We start from the raw sequence: 18,818 nt of genomic DNA on the forward strand, positions 1-18,818 counted from the left end.
GTAAACTATCCTGAGAAAGTCTATTAACACATTTTCCAAACTGATTTAAAGGATTACTCTTGGAATATGCTACAAAGCCCTACATATTGCTCACACAGGGATCACAAGGATAAGATTAGAATAATTACTGCATGCACAGAGACATTTAAAAAATCATTATTCCCACACACCATATGTGAATGGAACAGGAAGAAACCCTAATAGCTGGTAAAATGACACATACTCTTGCTATGCACCTCATGATGTTCAGAGAGTGTAGCTGTAGATGTACAGCCAAGTAAATACTATGCAAGCAGTAGAAGACAAAGACTGGCTTTATAGGAAAAATGAGGGAATGAGCTTTTTATCGTTCTTCAGGTTTTACTTATATTAATTTTAGCCATTGTTACCTGACACATTAATGAGTGTTAATTATTAAGCAAAATACAATATTAATTCTTAAAATATACTGCATATTATTAACGTAGGATGTCTGTTCGAAAAATTCTGGAACATTTGTAATTTCTTGCCAATGGTGTGTTGGACTGAAATGAGGTTTGCATCCCTGCATATGCCTGTGTTTAATGTGTAACTGCCAGAACTTCCACTGTTGTATGTCTGTTATTTATTGTTGAATTTTGTATTGAGTAGAGCATTTTACTGCACAGTTTGCAAATTTCAAGATGGCAGAGTTAGAGGAGCAACATGTCTGCATTAAATTTTTATGAAACTCAAGAAAATCTTCACAGAGACACACCAAATGATTCAGGAAGTTTGTGGTGATTAGTGCTTAAGCCTTATTTGGTGTTACGAATGGTTAACACGGTTTAAAAATGTCCAGACAGAAGTTAAAGATGACCCTCTTTCAGGATGCCCTTCGATGTCTACCGATGACACTCATGTCAGGAATGTCAACAAACTTGTGCACGCCAATCAAAGACTGACCATCTGAGAGATTGGAGAAGGATGTAACATTTCAGCTGATCATGATATGAAATCCTGACACAGCATCTTGGAATGCATCGTGTTTCTGCCAAGTTCGCCCATGGCTCATGAGTCAAGACCAGAAAGACCTTTGCTTCACAATCTGTGTAGAGGTTTAGGACTGTGCAAATGAGAATGAGATATTCCTTAATAAGGCATAACTGTTGATGAGATGTGGGTCCACAATTATGATGTTGAGACCAAAGTTCGATCTTCGCAATGGGTCGGAAAAGGTTCTCCAAGACCAAAAAAAGCTTGTCAGGTCAAGTCAAATATCATAGCCATGCTGATAGTTTTCTTTGACTTTGAAGGATTAGTTCATCATGAATTTGTACCACAGGGACAACCCATTAATCAATGGTACTATCAGGACATGTTGTGATGCATGTGAAAAAATGAGCCGATATGTGGCAAGACAATTCATGGCTCTTGCATCATGATAATGCACCTGCACATTCATCCCTGCCGGTGCATGAATATTGCACAGAAAATGAAATCACTTTGCTCCCTCATCCTCCGGGCTCTTGATTTCTAAAGTTGAAAGCTCTGTTGAAAGGATGAAGATTTGCAATGACAAATGAGATAAAAGAAAATTTACAGACAGCACTTCAGATGATCCAGCAAGAGGCATATGAAGGCTACTTCCAGAGGTGGAAATGGCTTTGGGCAGAGGAGAGTTTGAAGGAGACTGTGCACAATAAGTAAAAGGTAAACACAGAAAAATTTTGGGACAAAGTTCTGGAATTTTGTGAACAGACCTCCTGGACCTTGATAGGTTAATGTTGACCTTCCACATTCTTCATAGAAGGATCTACAAAACATAATGAATGAATAAATAAACTGACTTGTTTTATACATTCAATTAGACTTTTTGTAATCTTGCAACCCAATGGACTGATCATGTTATCTTGTTACATGCAACATATTAATTTTATAAGCTCATTTCCTCCCAAACCCGGTGGTTCAATTTCCTTGGCACAGTGTACCTTTGCATACTGGTAAGTGTCTCACTAATTATTATCAAAATCATTATCTAATGCAAACTGCATGTAGGATTTTTAATGTCAGACAGCAAATGAAAAAGACTCATTTTACATTTTCTCATGAAGTGTATGTTTGTTCAGTTTTAAGTAAACTGTATTTCTCTGCAATTTTGTTCTGAAGTTAATTTCTGTTTAGTTATTGTCACTTAAAGATTTCTGTTTTTGAATTTCATTCCTGGAAAGGAAAAAATACCAAGCACAGCAACAAACATATGCTTAAAGAACAAAGCTGCCACTGATGCAAACAATAATACAGAAAACACTGAATTAAAATCTACACACTAAAATTCAACCACTGATGCTGTGAAACCATAGAGCTGACACAGTAAGGAAAGAATTTGTACAATGCAACTGTCTTGTATTTGGCCTTGTCATACTTGGCAAGAAAGAGGTGAAAACAAAGTTTTAACAGATTTATGAGAACATGATTTTATTCTTGACAGCCACATCATGACTAGCACCACACAAACATAGCATTTTTTTCTATGTAACATATGGCTGCAAAACATAAAAATAACATCTCCCACAATTATAAGGCCATTTGTTTGTAAGAAAATTGCCTGAATAATACAACTGTTGAATACTCCCAAAATATTTTTTCATTTTGAATCAGAAATCAGACAAAGAAACATTCACTTTGAACCAGAAATCAAAGAAACATAATTTTTCAATCATAAGTTAATACATCATTAATGTAACAAAGTAATTGATGTGCCTTCTCCTACATATTCAATAGACAACATTTAGTGAGGAAAATGTTCTACTTCTCTCACAGAATTATTGTATTATCTAAAGTAAAATTCAGAAGACCTTACTGACGAACTGGAAATAACACTGCTAATATTCCCCTACAAAAGCTCAAAAACAGTGTTTTAACATTGTGATTGGTAATTTAGTATGAAATATCACACATTATGTTGGAAAATTGAAGAGTGTTCTTTTCCCATAGCTGGCAAAGATCATGACATTGCCATAACATGGTGGTTTCTGCATATTTACTTGACTGATATGTAGTAATGCTCAGACTGGGAAAGTACATACTGCAGCAAATTGCTCTTTTTGTAAGAAGACATTTTGGTGCTGCTAGGTCCACTTTGTTTTCTCAGATTATGACTATTCACATTTGTCATCAAAAGCACACATAAGGTGTGATTAAAAAATGCAGTGAATAATTTTATTAGAAACAAAGTAATAAGCTTACATAGAATTTAACTTAATCTCCTTCAAAGCACTACCCTTGGCTGGCAATGCCCTTCTCCCACCACTGAATACGTGACTGGAAGCATTTATGAAAGGCTTCTTTTGGAAAGGCATTCAATGGCTTTGTTGTGGGGCTCTCTCAATGACAGGAATGATGTTGACATTAAAAATGGTTTTAATTTTTGGGAAGAACCAGATGTTGCATGGTACTAAATCTGGTGAGTAAGGCAGACGTGGACAGATAGGAACACTTTTTCTGGTGAAAAACTTGCAATCAAAACTGAAGTGTGGCACAGTGCGTTGTCTTGAAGGAAAAGGAAGTCATTGGTCTATTTTTCTGGTCTCTTGCTTCATGCATTATTTCACAGATGTTACAATATACCCTCATTAAATTTGGCATTTACAGTTTTTCCCCTTGGAATGAATCCTTATTGCACTATGCCCTCAATAATGAAAAATACAATGAGCCTGACTTTGATATTCAATTTTGATTGACATGCCTTTTTAGTGAGAGGAGATTAACTGATTTTGCGTAGGGATCTCAGAATTTTCATGTCAGGGTCATATCCACAGACCCGAGTTTCATCTCCAGTTACAATTTTGGACACAAAGCCTAGATCTAAATGAAGACAATCCTTCAACTCTGGGCAAAGTGACAAGATTTTACTTCTGTTCATCACTCAAAAGTTTAAAAAAAATTTTGCATTCACTCATGCCATTTACAAATAGTCGATAAAATGCTTTGCACAGACTAGTGTGTGATGTTAAGTGCTTTGGTAAGCTCTCAACTAGTTATTTGCCTGTCTGAATGATCAATTTTCACTTATTTTCCTCTGGTTTGGAGATTAACAAATGTCCCAAACATTGCTAGTCTTCTGCCAACTCATTTCCACTTTTAAATTGCTCATAACACTTTTAAAAAGTTTTCAGAGTTACAGCATTATGCCATATGACAATTTCAACAATTCATGAGTTTGTTTCTCACTTTTTTGCAACATGGAACAGAATGTAATATTCATATGTTGTTCAAAATCCATGATGCATGACAGACACGGAAAACACAATATCATTCTAGCATCTCTGGATGCTGACTGACAAGTCAAAACATGTGCCAACTTGATTCCGCTGTCTCAGCAAATCAGGCCATCTGACAAATTACATAAAATGGTTGTAGCATCAGCAGTTGTTGCAAAAAAAAATTAACTCACTGTATTTTTTGATTATACCTTGTATAACTACAGAAACTGCTGGGGACCACAAGAATTCTAAAGCGCATAACTTTCTTTTCCGGTCTGACTGTACCTCATGTGGTCCTTCAGAGGAGTCATTTTTTTTTTCTTTTACGAAACTCAAGACACTGCAAATACTAAATAGAAGAATACACTTATTTTTCTATATCATAGCAACCAATTAATATAGTAAATACTTACTTTGACCAGCGTATATAAAACATCTCTAGGTCATCTTCAACAATTCCAATTTCCTCCTCTTGATGAGCTTGGTTGAAGTTTTCCAGAATAATAGCAATGTACATGTTAATAACAATCATATAACTAATAATAATAAAGCTTGTAAAGTATGTTATTGCAAGAAGTGGAGAGCCACAGTTTCCATTTGGCTGATTGTTAAAGTTTATATCACAATCTGGTGGCTGAATCATCAAGGATTCGAGAACGTCGTTCCAACCAGCTGAAGTCATTAACCTGCAAAAATAATAAGTGTAATGACTTAGCTATTATCACATTTATCCACAACTACACACACACACAATGTATTTTTACTTTTGTGATGAGCTTATACAACAAGTAACTTTTGGAAATTAGAAGGCATCATCTGCAGAAATAACCATTCATCTCATGAGGAAAGTAAATATACAGGTCACAGCATTAAAGTCACTGAAATAAATCTCTTCTTCACTGTATGATGGAGAAATGTGTAGGAGAATGAAACTTCCAGGTCAAGGTATAATGTGACTAAAAACAAGTCACCTGGAATTGGGAAAGGAAATTTGTAAACAATAGAAAGAGTTAATTATTTTTCTCCTTGCATTACATTGGTCTTTAAATATGTAATGACATCTATGTTCCTCACTGTGTGCCCTCCACTGTATGATCTGTGTGTTTTACTGATTTTCAATTCATCTTATAATATGATATAATGATGAGGGATAGGTAATATACTACCTTTTCAGAAGTAATGATCCCATTAAAACAGTGTTGTTACTTGAAGACTGAACATAAAGTACCATAAAATAGTGTGCAAGCTATTGTAGTGGTGCACAGTCAATACACGATAACAACTCCAGCCCTTGTGTATTTACATGATCCTTATAGAAGAGATATATACAGAAAATTAAACTAAAAGTTGTACTGACAGTACAAAATGTTATAACTGCCTTTAATATGAAATGAGGATACATTTTTGAGATTTGTTGTATGCTATATGCAAAAATTATTACCTGAAAAGGAGCTGCATGCTTCTCCCAAAAGTTTCAAAATTAACCATATCATCTAAGGCACCAGTCTGTTTAACATGTCCAAACACAGACATACCAATAATAGCGTAAATAAATGTAATCAATGCCAGGAGAGCTCCTATGTTGAAGAGAGCTGGCAGTGAAACCACTAATGCGAACAGTAGTTTCCGTATTCCTTTAGCTGCCTGTAAGTGTATTGAGGAAAAAAAGGAATGTGAGCCACTGACATTATTTTCACGGAAATCTCATTGAGGAGCTGTACTTATATACATACCTTGATGAGCCTAAGTATCCTGCCAATACGAAAAACCCTTACAACTCTTAATAGTGTTGGTGAAACAGGAAAATCAATCATGATATCCTCCATGAGAATGCCAAGAATTGATGCTACTACAAGTAAAAAATCAAACAGATTCCATGGAACGGTGAAGTAGTGGTAGCGCAGGCCTATTATTTTCACAATTGCTTCTGTAAAACAAATGCAGTTATCCACTTTAGAAAAACTAAATATTGCACTGTAAAATTATGCTGCACATTACAAAAGAATGGCATAAACTTACCAAGTCCAAAAACAGTAGTGAAAAAGGCGTTACTAACTTCTAGTACAAAAAATATGGCGTGAGGCTGATTGTAATGCTCAATACCCATTGTTAGCATGTTTAAAAAAATTAGAACAAATATTGCTATTTCAAACCTGGAAAAGAGAAAACAAATGTTAACTGACTGAATTATTGACATGTGAGCTTACAATAACAGAAACTCCAAGATGGGAACAATAAACAGAAATGAGAACAACAAACAATTCATTTGTAGCTCATATAACTTGTAGCTCATGTAACTTGTAACAGCGCAGTGAAAGTAATAGTTTTATCTACCATTCTTTTTTTAGCATAAGCACACCTTTTCACACACATAATCACACAGACATCCAAATGCCCACCCATGGTTGCATTGTCACTGATTGTTTATGAGTGGTTGCTCAGGCTGACAGAAGCAGTGGACAAAAACAGTGTGTGACAACTGAGAGGTACGCTCCCACACAAAGTTCTCTGATTTCATTAATAAACATCTCCAATCAATTTTCCAGTCTCCCTTCCCACATCAAAGACATTAATCCCATGCTTCACTGTTTCTCCGCAGTTCCTGACCCATTACTACCAGACTTCTTGTTGGTGTTAATTATATGAACATCTACACCAATATCCCTCATGCCAGTGACACTGCTGTCATGACCTCTCCAGTGTCCTGATACAAAATACATGACATGCTTCACAATTCTTTCAGTCAACCATGTTTTAACCCATGCTCGTTTCTCCTTTGAACGTAATTTTACAAACAAATCATGAAAATGCCTAGAGGAACCATACCTATCTACTCGACTCACCACCTAAAACCTCTTACCCGATTTAGACTTAGTGATGGTATCTTCACAATATGGATACATGACTAGGACAGTCTGTTCTCTTTCCTTCAGAACCTCAATAACTGCTAACAAATCTGATTCACAAGTTCCTTCTTGACTCAACAAGATACTTTCTGAGATATTTATCTCTGCCTCTCAGATGACTCAATAAATACTTCTATTTATATCAAATCCACTGGTCACCAATGCCACATCCATCGTCATTATCTTGGACAGTTTCCAGCCTCTGGTTGGGTCTGTATGGAACATAGTCCTCTCCATCATCTTCTGTCTTGCCACCATCTCTCCGTCTTCATCTTGGTCCAGTCTTTTCCTTTCTTCTGGACACATTCCTCTACTCCTTTCAGCCATCTGTTTCTTGGTCTTCCTCTTGGTCTCTTTCCTTCCAGTTTCATCTCGTGTATCCTCCTGGGTATCCTCCATTCTCTTAACGTGTCCATAACATCTCAGCCTTGATTTCTCTATCTCCTCCTGTAAGGGTTTCACCTTCATTAACTCTCTGATCCTCTCATTTCTTAACCTGTCTATCTTTGTTACTCAAATACTGTTTCTCAACAATTTCATCTCACTAGCTTGTACTTTGCTTTTTTCACTTCCTTTCATAACCCAGGTTTCTCATGCATATGTCATGATCGGGACATAGTACGACTGGTATATAACTTTTTTACTGATTTGGGATACATCCTTGCTCCATATCAGGCTTCTGACACTCTTCCAAAATGCTTCTGCTTTTCTCCCCTGCTCGTTTATTTCTCTGTCGTTTTTTTCCATCTTCCTTTATCAGGCTTCCTAGGTACTTGAAACTCTCCCACTCTCCTCAACTGTTCCCTACCAATTGTTATTCCCATTGTTCCTCTCTCCTTCTTTCTTGTTGTGATAATCATCTCTTACTTATACTAAATTTCATACTGTATTCTTGTGCTGTTTGTTCCCATACGTCCAACTGCTCTTATACTTCCCCCTTCTTATTCCCACAAATCATCAGATCATCTGCAAACACCACAGCTTTCATCTCCCTTTCACCAATTACTTGTGCTATTGTACTCATTATACCATCCATCACTACAATGAAGAGTAATGGTGAAAGTGCACTTCCCTGCCTCAAGCCATTCCTGTGTTCAATCCAAGCTGATCTCTCTCCTTCACGCAGCTCACATTTCCATGGTACATTTCCCTTATCCTCCAAAAAATCTGTTTTGCTACTCCTCTGTTCTCCAGGGCTTTCCACACTTGCTTCTACGTCCACTACTATTCCATATTCATAGTTATGTTCCTGCAGTTGTCTTACCAAAAAATTACATCCACCATGGACCTTCCTGTTCTGAAACCATGTTGCTCTTCTCTCATTCTTCCTTCTAATTTTGCCCGAATTCGTGCTTCCAAAATTTTCTCAAAAATCCATTTCCATTAAAAAGTTTATTTCCTGTAACCTAGGCAGCCATGGGTGCCAAAACTACAGTGGGAAACAGGAGAAACCCAATATACTGATACCCTTGCCAAAGCATTTGCATAAAGTATTCTACGCTGCTAGTCCTTTTGTGCCACCTCTCAAACCTGATGCCACTGTGAACAAGTCAGTGACAAGTCTTCTTCTTAAAAACCACTACTGGCCAAGCCATGAAAAACTCAACCACACACTAAAATCCTACCATTTCATCGCCTTCTCAACTTACACAACATTCTTCCCTCCACAGCCCTCCCAACCTTGCACCACACAGATCATTCCCCTCTGGACGACCCATTTGCAAGACCTGTCCTATACCTGCACCCGCTACCTCCCACCAAGTCCATTGAAGTGAATTTCTTATTTTATAAAAAAAAATAGGGCAATATCTGGAAGCAGCCATGTTATATGCCAAATGTACTGTACTTATTGCTAAGTATTTTATGTAGGAATGACAACTAATCAGCCATCCACCGCACATGAATGGCCACCTACAATCTAAGGCCAACTGCAAACTCAACCATACAGCTACTAAAATTGCTGCACATCACAACATCAATAGCTCTGTCTTCAGATGCTGTTCCTTTATTACGTTACATCTTGCCACTGTAAGCACATATGGAATATAAGAGCTTATGTCCAATTCCTGCAGTTTTGACTTAAGACCACATTGGTCATTTTTACACAATGATTCATTTATAGAAGATAAACTGCAATTCTCTTCCAGATCATGGTTGATTTAGGCATAGTTAAAAGTGTGGATGTCCATTTAACAATGCTAAATCAGCCATGGGCTAGAGCAGGACTGTCATACATCTTCCACAAATGAAGTAGTGTGCGAGTGTGACTGATATGGTCTTAAGCTGAAACTAAAGATATTGGACTTATTTCCCTTTACCTCTCAGATACAGATTTAGTTCTTAACAGATACTTACTTTGCATTAGAGTAATGACTTATTCAATATCCCTGAAGGTTGTTACACTACAGAACACAATAAGTGTATCATGAATGACTGGGCAAAGAGCAACAAAAGAGCCAAAAGCTAAGTAAATAGAACTTTTCAAATACATGTTAATTAACATTGCACAAGTAATAATAGCCCAACACTAAAACTGCACATAAAAACTGTATATAAGCAGCTTTGAGCAGACACAGAGTAAAAGTCACATGTATTGGTTTTGTTGACAATGCTCTATGATCACAGCTGTAAACTGATTTCTTTTTCACCTGACCACAATATTCATGTAGCTTACTCCTTTCAATCCTACAACTGCCGACACTGGTGCCCAGAACCAACAGATGCACAACTGAATGAAGTAAGCACATCTGCCTCTACAACAGACATTCACAAAAGTTTAAGGCAAGTGTTGAGATACCTAGTCATTACAAGAACAGAAGGATATGAAACCAAAACATTTAACTCCTATGGATCAATGAAGACAAAACATTTAATATGATCTCTCAGGTTTTCTCGGCGAAAATGATTAATAGTGTGCATCTGGGCATTATGCTGAGTTATTGTTTCCATTTTATGGGCAATATTTAGATGAATAATCCAGCCATTTTCACCAGGTTCTTTGAGTTTCACTGTTATGTGACATGCTGTCTGAACTCCAACCAGACTGTGAACTATTGTTGGTCTCACATTGCTGTATATGGCTGAGTTCAATTCCTAATGTCATTTGATGCTATTTTGTTTTTCAGAGCTCATGCTAAAATTCTGTGAAACACAAATTCTCTCAGCACTTTACAACTCTGGTGGATGTGATGGCTATGGAGAATTTAATATACCGAGTGCTGGACCCCAAACATTATTTAAATTCTAACTGCCATCCCTGTAAATTAGGTTTTTGACATCTTAATTTCAGTAGACTCCTTAATTATGCTATCCCTTAGCATTTGCACCATGACACTGGCCTCACGGTAAACAAACTGATAATGAGGTGGTCGATAGTCATTTATCACTTGTTATTACAAACTTATTCGTGGAACACTTTGAAGCACTAGCACCCACCAAGTTGAATCAATATTATTCTATCAGTACATGGATAACACATTTATAGTGTGGCAACAGAGAGCTGAAAAGCTTCAAGAGTTCCTGGAACATTTAAATGCTCTGTATGGGCCATTCGCCCTTTCTACCTCTCTCACACCACCACCATGCGATTGGATTACACAGTGAAGACACAGGGGCCAAACGTGCTCACAACAACCAGAAGACCTCACTCATCCACTGGGCTGACAGGCAGCAGTTTGAGCACCACCAGAGGTCGCTGGCCCCACAGACTTGCTTCCTTCTGTGGGTTCATTTGGCTGCAAATAGATCCAGCTGTATCCTGGTGACACCAGGGTATTTAGACTGGTGACAAGTGTGCCAGGCTATTTCATACCTTTGAGTCATCTGGACTAGCCACCAACCACGGTAGTAGTCCATCATCAGAATCTCGCCATGCTATCGCCAGGCACCGTCACAACATGGAGTTGCCAGTGACTACCTCAGGCATTGTGAAGATGTGACCTTGCAAAAGGAGACTGCAGGGGACTTCGGTATTGGCAATTACTGTTACTGTGTTGTAACTTTTCAACACCAAAGGGGACTCAGACGTTAAATTTGTCATTTATTGGGGTCGTCTGCCCAATAACAGAATTGTGTCAATCAAGTGATAACCATACTTCACTATGAACAGTTCTCGTAACAAGTCACTCCAAAAATGAGATTCTCATTTACATGTTCTTTAACAAACTTGTCTTGCATTGTTTATCTGGGCTGTGATCTCATGGTGTCTCCACTGGCGTGGAACATATCATTTGCCAATGGGATAGTTGTAACCGCAGGTTTTTACGCAGGTAGACAATATTTTCTTTTGTGTGATTTCCAAGCAGCGAATGTGCTGATTCTGACTTCACATTCCAGTGTATCTAACCCATCAGACTTTATTGCCATGTACTACTGCTGCTCCAGAATATGCAACAAGCCATGCAAGTGATGGTCGAGAAGATTTCTGCCATTGGCACAACATCTCCTGAACTCTCCAATTGCCTGTCATGCATCAGTTCCCTAATGAAAGGATTCCGAACAGTGCCTCCATCATTCCAGCTGTTTGACAAAAAGATTGAGCCATGGGCAAACTATGCGGCCACAATGGAGCAATATTTTCTGGTCCATGGTATCACAGATTATGCTCAGCACACCCATTCTTTCCGACATTTGAAGGCTCTGAAATATAACACTTCCTGCAGCAGGTCAACCCAGAGCTTGAGCCCCATGCTCTCCTAAATGAACGTTTGAAGTCATGCCTCCTTGAATATTTTGATTCTCAAGTGCATGTTGCATCTGCCTGTCATAAATTTTCCAGGTGCAATACACTCAGGGAGTAGCCAAGTTGCAGGGTCTGTCCAGAGACTGCAGGTTCCAGTGTGCAAACCTCAATATAAACAATCATACACAGAATCCCTAGTCTGTGACATGGTCCTCATCTGCTTGGTAGATGACAGTCTTTCCAATGACTGCCTCCAGCTCAAGAAAAACTGGATACGTACCTCCCCATCATCAGGGCCTTCTGCTCGCTAGATGATAGTCTTTCCAATGACAGCCTCCAGCTCAAGGAAAACTGGATACATACCTTCCCATCATTAGGACCTTCGAACCATCTCTTAGATTTTCATCAGCATTGCAGGACCCCTCCCAGGTGTTTGCTGCCCATCTGACTCACCAATTCCAGTCCCAGTCTTGGTTCTCTCACCCACCTGAATCAACTATTATGGACAAGACTCCTGCGGGTGTGTGAAGCCCATAGCGGCTGCCCACTTGCAACACTTGTTTCACAATGCGTGAACACCAACAGTGCTATTACTGCTGAGCCTAATGTTCAACCTGTGGCAGAACGGAACACAAAGCAGAAGTCTGTCAGTCATCCCTCAGGATGAAAGTAGATTGCATCTGTCTCACATGATGTATACATCACGGGACAACCAGGACATCTGGGAATTTTTCATCTGGGAGAAAACCAGGAAAAACCTGGGAATTTTTTAGAATTCTGGGAATTCTGAATTGTTCTAATTTTCAGTTAAATTTTTGTAGTTTTGACTTTTTATAACTGATACTCTAACAAAGAATTTTACTTTAGCCCACTACTGCAGAATAATAATGCAAAAATGAAACATAAATGAATGGGGGAAAAAAAAATTTAAATTCCAAATGATATGCTTCACTTACAACAACAAAACACAGTGTATGCACAAGCGTCAGCCGACAGCAAAATGTGTCGAAGGCTTTAGGTCAAAGACTATGCAATACTACATAACAACAAACTGCTTCCAATGAGCATGACTTACAACAGTTGGCTCAAATGGCTCTGACCACTATGGGACTTAACATCTGAGGTCATCAGTCCCCTAGATCTTAGAACTACTTAAACCTAACTAACCTAAGGAAATCACACACATCCATGCCCGAGGCAGGATTCCAACCTGCGGCCGTAGCAGTCGCATGGTTCTGGACTGAAGCACCTAGAACTGCTCGGTCACAGCGGCTGGCCGCAACAGTTGTTTGAGCAATTGCTGGTGGGCTCATGTGCTTGTGCATTTGACTCACATATGAGCAGTACGTTCTCCCATTTCTGGCTGCTTGAAGCAAGGCTGTTAGCTGTATCAGCAGCAGCAACAAGCAGCCAGATGCTAACCAGAAAATTTTTTATGGTGTGCCCAAGCTGCCAAATTTGCTCATTCACAGGGCAGTCCGAGTTGTAAAACAATGAAGTTATTTTTGTCGATTAGCTAGAAAAATTTGGCTTTTATTAATCTTTTCTGCAGAGATAGTATATTCATTTGAAACACTATTGGCTGGTGCCAGCTGTTTGCTGAATTTCAAGTGCAAGTTTTTATCTTGTGGCGCATATGGCCTTATGCCATAATAAAGAACCAAACATGAGATAATATAGTACTGGTACTCCAAGAGAATTTGCATCCCAAAAACCACACTGAAAAGTTTAATATCAGGTTGCAGCCTACTTCTTTGTGAATTTGGAAATACGAATGTGCACTTTAAGTCGAATTATGCATTTTAGTGTGATTTATGAGATTCTGATGCTCTTGGTGTATCCTCTGACATCCTGTTTTGTTTGTAACATAACGTACGATCTCTTAGTGAATGCCATTTTCTAGTGCTCTCTGACAACTGCTGAAATGAATTCTAACAAGTTGCGGCCAAATACTGCAGATGGTGGTTTGAAAAGCATACTTTCAAAGTAAATTTAGTTTAACGTAAGATGAATTGTCTTAATGTGCGAACATGCTCACGTGCCCAGAATTTCTGGAGTCAAAGAGCGTTTGATTCTCATTTAAGGATTAACACATTGAGGGCCAGCCACTTACAAGAATTTCAAGCCCAGAAGACCAGACATTTATGGCATTAATTAAAATTTTACTGGCACATTTATGTGTTGTATCTTAAAGTGCAACACACACAAAAAAATACCAATATTATACGTGAAAGCTTAGCTTTTCTTGTAGCTACACTATGCATATTAGTTTAAACCATTAACTTCTCCTATTCATGTGCTCACGCTACATCATGTGTCCTATGCTCTCTGAGTACCTGCTATCATTGGCTGCTAAGATCATGTGACATGAACCATCATTGGGTTACAAAAGCGAATCGCAATCTTGATTTCAATGCTTTGGAAACTAATGTGCTGTGTTTGGTGGAATCTGAATGTATACCCTTGTAATATGAAAACATGCATCATATATGTTGCTGCACATAAAAGATCTTTCCAAACAGCATTTCTCTCTCTCTCTCTCTTTCTCTCTCTCTCTCTCTCTCTCTCTCTCTCTCTCTCTCTCTCCCTCTCCCTCCCTTTTTTAAAATTCCAAGGGAAAGTATAGAGTCACTTAATATGGGAAAAGTGTATTTTTACCCAGGAAAAACTGTATTTTTGACTGGGAAATCCTGGTCTCACCCCCAAGATTCAGAGTTAGATGAGGTGCTAGATGACTACTCTCTGGATGTCCTGCACATCCAGGCCATACTCCCCTTTTCCAATAGACTCTTAACTCTTACAGTGGATATCAAAGCCATTCCTGTGGTTTTTCAAACTGATACAAGTTCTTCAATGACCACTGATGACTGGCAGACTTATCACACCTAGGCTTCTCTCTGCTTCAGGCATTTCTCAAATGAGTCCAAAGTTAAACCAGTGGCACCACTGAAGTCAAAGGCCAGTATGATGCTTGGGACAGTAACAGGCAGCTGCCTTCATGACATTCATTCTTGTTATTACTACAACGGGGGCCATGAACATTCTCAGTTTAGATCTTTTCAATGCCTTGGGTTTGGAAGTTCATGATTCTGCCAACAGTATTCAGTTATCTATGGCCAGTTCATATTTATGAGACTTATGCAACAAATACAAAACGATTTTCACCTAGCTGTCTACCAGCATCACAGGGATTGAGGCTCATGTTGCCCTACTTCTGTTGGCTAAACCCTTTTTCTTTAATGTGCATAATATACTTTTTGTAGTCAAGGGTGAGCTTCAGAAAGAGTTCCAGGTCCTGGAAGATGAGGACATCCTGACTGTAATCCCTAACAGTCAGTGGGGCACCCCGTTCATCATTGTGGAAAAACCAAAGGGGTTACTTAGTATTTGCAGAGTCTTCAAGGCCATGATGAAAACCCAGTAGGTCATTGGCACCTATCCCTTCTCAAACCCGAAGACATGCTGGCACATCTTGCCAGGGGACAAGATCTTTGCAAAGACTGACTTGTTGTTGTTGTTGTTGTTTTCTTCAGTCCTGAGATTGGTTTGATGCAGTTCTCCATGCTACTCTATCCTGTGCAAGCTTCTTCATCTCCCAGTACTTACTGCAACCTACATCCTTCTGAATCTGCTTAGTGTATTCATCTCTTGGTCTCCCTCTACGATTTTTACCCTCCACGCTGCCCTCCAATGCTAAATTTGTGATCCCTTGATGCTTCAGAACATGTCACACCAAGTCAAGTTGTGCCAGAAACTCCTCTTCTCCCCAATTCTATTCAATACCTCCTCATTAGTCATGTGATCTACCCATCTAATCTCCGGCATTCTTCTGTAGCACCACATTTCGAAAGCTTCTATTCTCTTCTTGTCCAAACTATTTATCGTCCATGTTTCACTTCCATACATGGCTACACTCCATACAAATACTTTCAGAAACGACTTCCTGACACTTAAATCTATGCTCGATGTTAACAAATTTCTCTTCTTCAGACACACTTTCCTTGCCATTGCCAGTCTACATTTTATATCCTCTCTACTTCAACCATCATCAGTTATTTTGCTCCCCAGATAGCAAAACTCCTTTACTACTTTAAGTGTCTCATTTCCTAATCTAATTCCCTCAGCATCACCCAACTTAATTCCTCGTTTTGCTTTTGTTGATGTTCATCTTATATCCTCCTTTCAAGACACTGTCCATTCCGTTCAACTGCTCTTCTAAGTCCATTGCTGTCTCTGACAGAATTACAATGCTATCGGCGAACCTCAACGTTTTTATTTCTTCTCCAACTGCTGCTTCCCTTTCATGCCCCTCGACTCTTATAACTGCCATCTGGTTTCTGTACAAATTGTAAATAGCCTTTCGCTCCCTGTATTTTACCCCTGTCACCTTTAGAATTTGAAAGAGAGTATTCCAGTCAACACTGTCAAAAGCTTTCTCTAAGTCTACAAATGCTATAAATGTAGGTTTGCCTTTCCTTAATCTATTTTCTAAGACAAGTTGTAGGGTCAGTATTGCCTCACGTGTTCCAACATTTCTGCGGAATCCAAACTGATCTTTGCTGAGGTCGGCTTCTACCAGTTTTTCCATTCATCTGTAAAGAATTCGCGTTTTTATTTTGCAGCTGTGACTTACTAAACTGATAGTTTGGTAATTTTCACATCTATCAACACCTGCTTTCTTTGGGATTGGAATTATTATATTCTTCTTGAAGTCTGAGGGTATTTCGCATGTCTCATACATCTTTCTCACCAGATGCTTCATTTACTGTATTTTTGTATGTTCTCCTTTCATCAATTAAATTCAGTATCTCTTCTGTTACCCAAGGATTTCTATTAGCCCTCATCTTTTTACCTACTTGATCCTTTGCTGCCTTCAGTATTTCATCTCTCAAAGCTACCCATTCTTCTTCTACTGTATTTCTTTCCCCCATTCTTGTCAATTGTTCCCTAATGCTCTCCCTGAAACTCTCTACAACCTCTGGTTCTGTCAGTTTATCCAGGTCCCATCTCCTTAAATTCCCACCTTTTTGCAGTTTCTTCAGTTTTAATCTACAGTTCATAACCAATAGATTGTGGTCAGAGTCCACATCTGCCCCTGGAAATGTCTTACCATTTAAAACCTGGTTCCTAAATCTCTGTCTTACCATTATATAATCTATCTGATACCTTCTAGTATCTCCAGGATTCTTCCATGTATACAATCTTCTTTTATGATTCTTGAACCAAGTGTTAGCTATGATTAAGTTATGCTCTGTGCAAAATTCTACCAGACGGCTTCCTCTTTCATTTCTCTCCCCCAATCCATATTCACCCACTATGTTTCCTTCTCTTCCTTTTCCTACTCTCAAATTCCAGTCACCCATGACTATTAAATTTTCGTCTCCCTTCACTACCTGAATAATTTCTTTTATCTCATCATACATTTCATCAATTTCTTCATCATCTGCAGAGCTAGTTGGCATATAAACTTGTACTATTGTAGTAGGCATGGGCTTTGTGTCTATCTTGGCCACAACAATGCATTCACTATGCTGTTTGGTAGTAGCTTACCCGCACTCCTATTTTTTTATTCATTATTAAACCTACTCCTGCGTTACCCCTATTTGATTTTGTATTTATAACCCTGTATTCACCTGACCAAAAGTCTTGTTCCTCCTGCCACCAAACTTCACTAATTCCTACTATATCTAACTTGAACCTATCCATTTCCCTTTTTAAATTTTCTAACCTACCTGCCCGATTAAGAGATCTGACATTCCACGCTCCGATCTGTAGAATGCCAGTTTTCTTTCCCCTGATAACGACGTCCTCTTGAGTAGTCCCCGCCCGGAGATCCAAATGGGGGACTATTTTACCTCCGGAATATATTACCCAAGAGGACGTCATCATCATTAAACCATACAGTAAAGATAAATGCCCTTGGGAAAAATTACAGCTGTAGTTACCCCTTGCTTTCAGCCGTTCACAGTACCAGCACAGCAAGGCCGTTTTGGTTAGTGTTGCAAGGCCAGATCAGTCAATCATCCAGACTGTCGCCCCTGCAACTACTGAAAAGGCTGCTGCCCCTCTTCAGGAACCACGTGTTTGTCTGGCCTCTCAACAGATACCCCTCCGTTGTGGTTGCACCTACGGTACGGCCATCTGTATCGCTGAGGCACGCAAGCCTCCCCACCAACGGCAAGGTCCATGGTTCATGGAGGTAGGAAAACTGACTTATGAGATGCATGTCTTCAACTCCCCTTAGACAAGGTGCCTTTTCTAGTCTAACGTGATACCTTTTGGTATTGTCAGCAGCCCAGCTATTTTTCAACTGAACTTGCAAAATCTGACAAAGAATGTGTCTAGAATGGCCAACTGTCCTGACATATTATTGTCACAGATAAAAATGCTAAGGACTTGGTGAGCAACCTAGATGCCTTATTTGCTGTTCTCCAGGAGGACAATCTCAAGTGCAACAAGGAAAAATGCTTTTTGTATCACATGTCGATTGTTCTGTATCTGTTGCATCTGAGAAATAAGGTACATGTCACATTACATCCGAGCTGTCCAGACCAATGAACAAACCCAATCTATGTTGGGACAGCTCAGTGTCTATATGAAATTCATCCCCCATGCAGCAACCATAGTGGAACCCCTCCATCAAATATATAAAAAATGTCAAATGGAATTGGGGTCCCATGTGTGACAAAGCCTCCTGTGATCTAAAATGAGTTTTCCTCCATCCAACATGCTTTATGGCCTATGAGCCATCCAAGTCATTGACTTTGACAGCTGACACATCAGACTATGGGTTGGACAGGGTCGTGCCCCATAAAGTCAACTGAGTGCAATGGAATACACTATTGCATTCATCTCCAAAACATTAATGCAGGTGTAATGTAACTACAGACAGGTCAAGAAGGAAGCCCTGGCTGTTGTTTTTGCCTCAGAAAAGCTCCAAGCTCATATGCATGGCAGGCAGTTTGCACTCCTAACTGACCATAAACCTCTACTGCCATCGAGCAAGGT

At 39.1% G+C, this 18,818-nt stretch overlaps 1 protein-coding gene across 1 annotated transcript in view; it reads right to left on the reverse strand.

Annotated features, from left to right (window-relative positions):
* The window catches only part of LOC124616619 (sodium channel protein 60E-like), a 287,365-nt gene that overhangs the window by 23,211 nt on the left and 245,336 nt on the right, over positions 1-18,818 (reverse strand). The window contains exons 24-27 of the mRNA XM_047144943.1: positions 6,243-6,376; positions 5,957-6,150; positions 5,665-5,867; positions 4,637-4,909 (exon numbers count right to left, since the gene is read on the reverse strand). Of these exons, the coding sequence (XP_047000899.1) occupies positions 4,637-4,909; positions 5,665-5,867; positions 5,957-6,150; positions 6,243-6,376 (804 nt within the window). The remainder of the gene's footprint in view (positions 1-4,636; positions 4,910-5,664; positions 5,868-5,956; positions 6,151-6,242; positions 6,377-18,818) is intronic.

This window comes from Schistocerca americana, chromosome 5, assembly GCF_021461395.2.
Source record: "Schistocerca americana isolate TAMUIC-IGC-003095 chromosome 5, iqSchAmer2.1, whole genome shotgun sequence".
Lineage (NCBI taxonomy): Eukaryota > Metazoa > Arthropoda > Insecta > Orthoptera > Acrididae > Schistocerca > Schistocerca americana.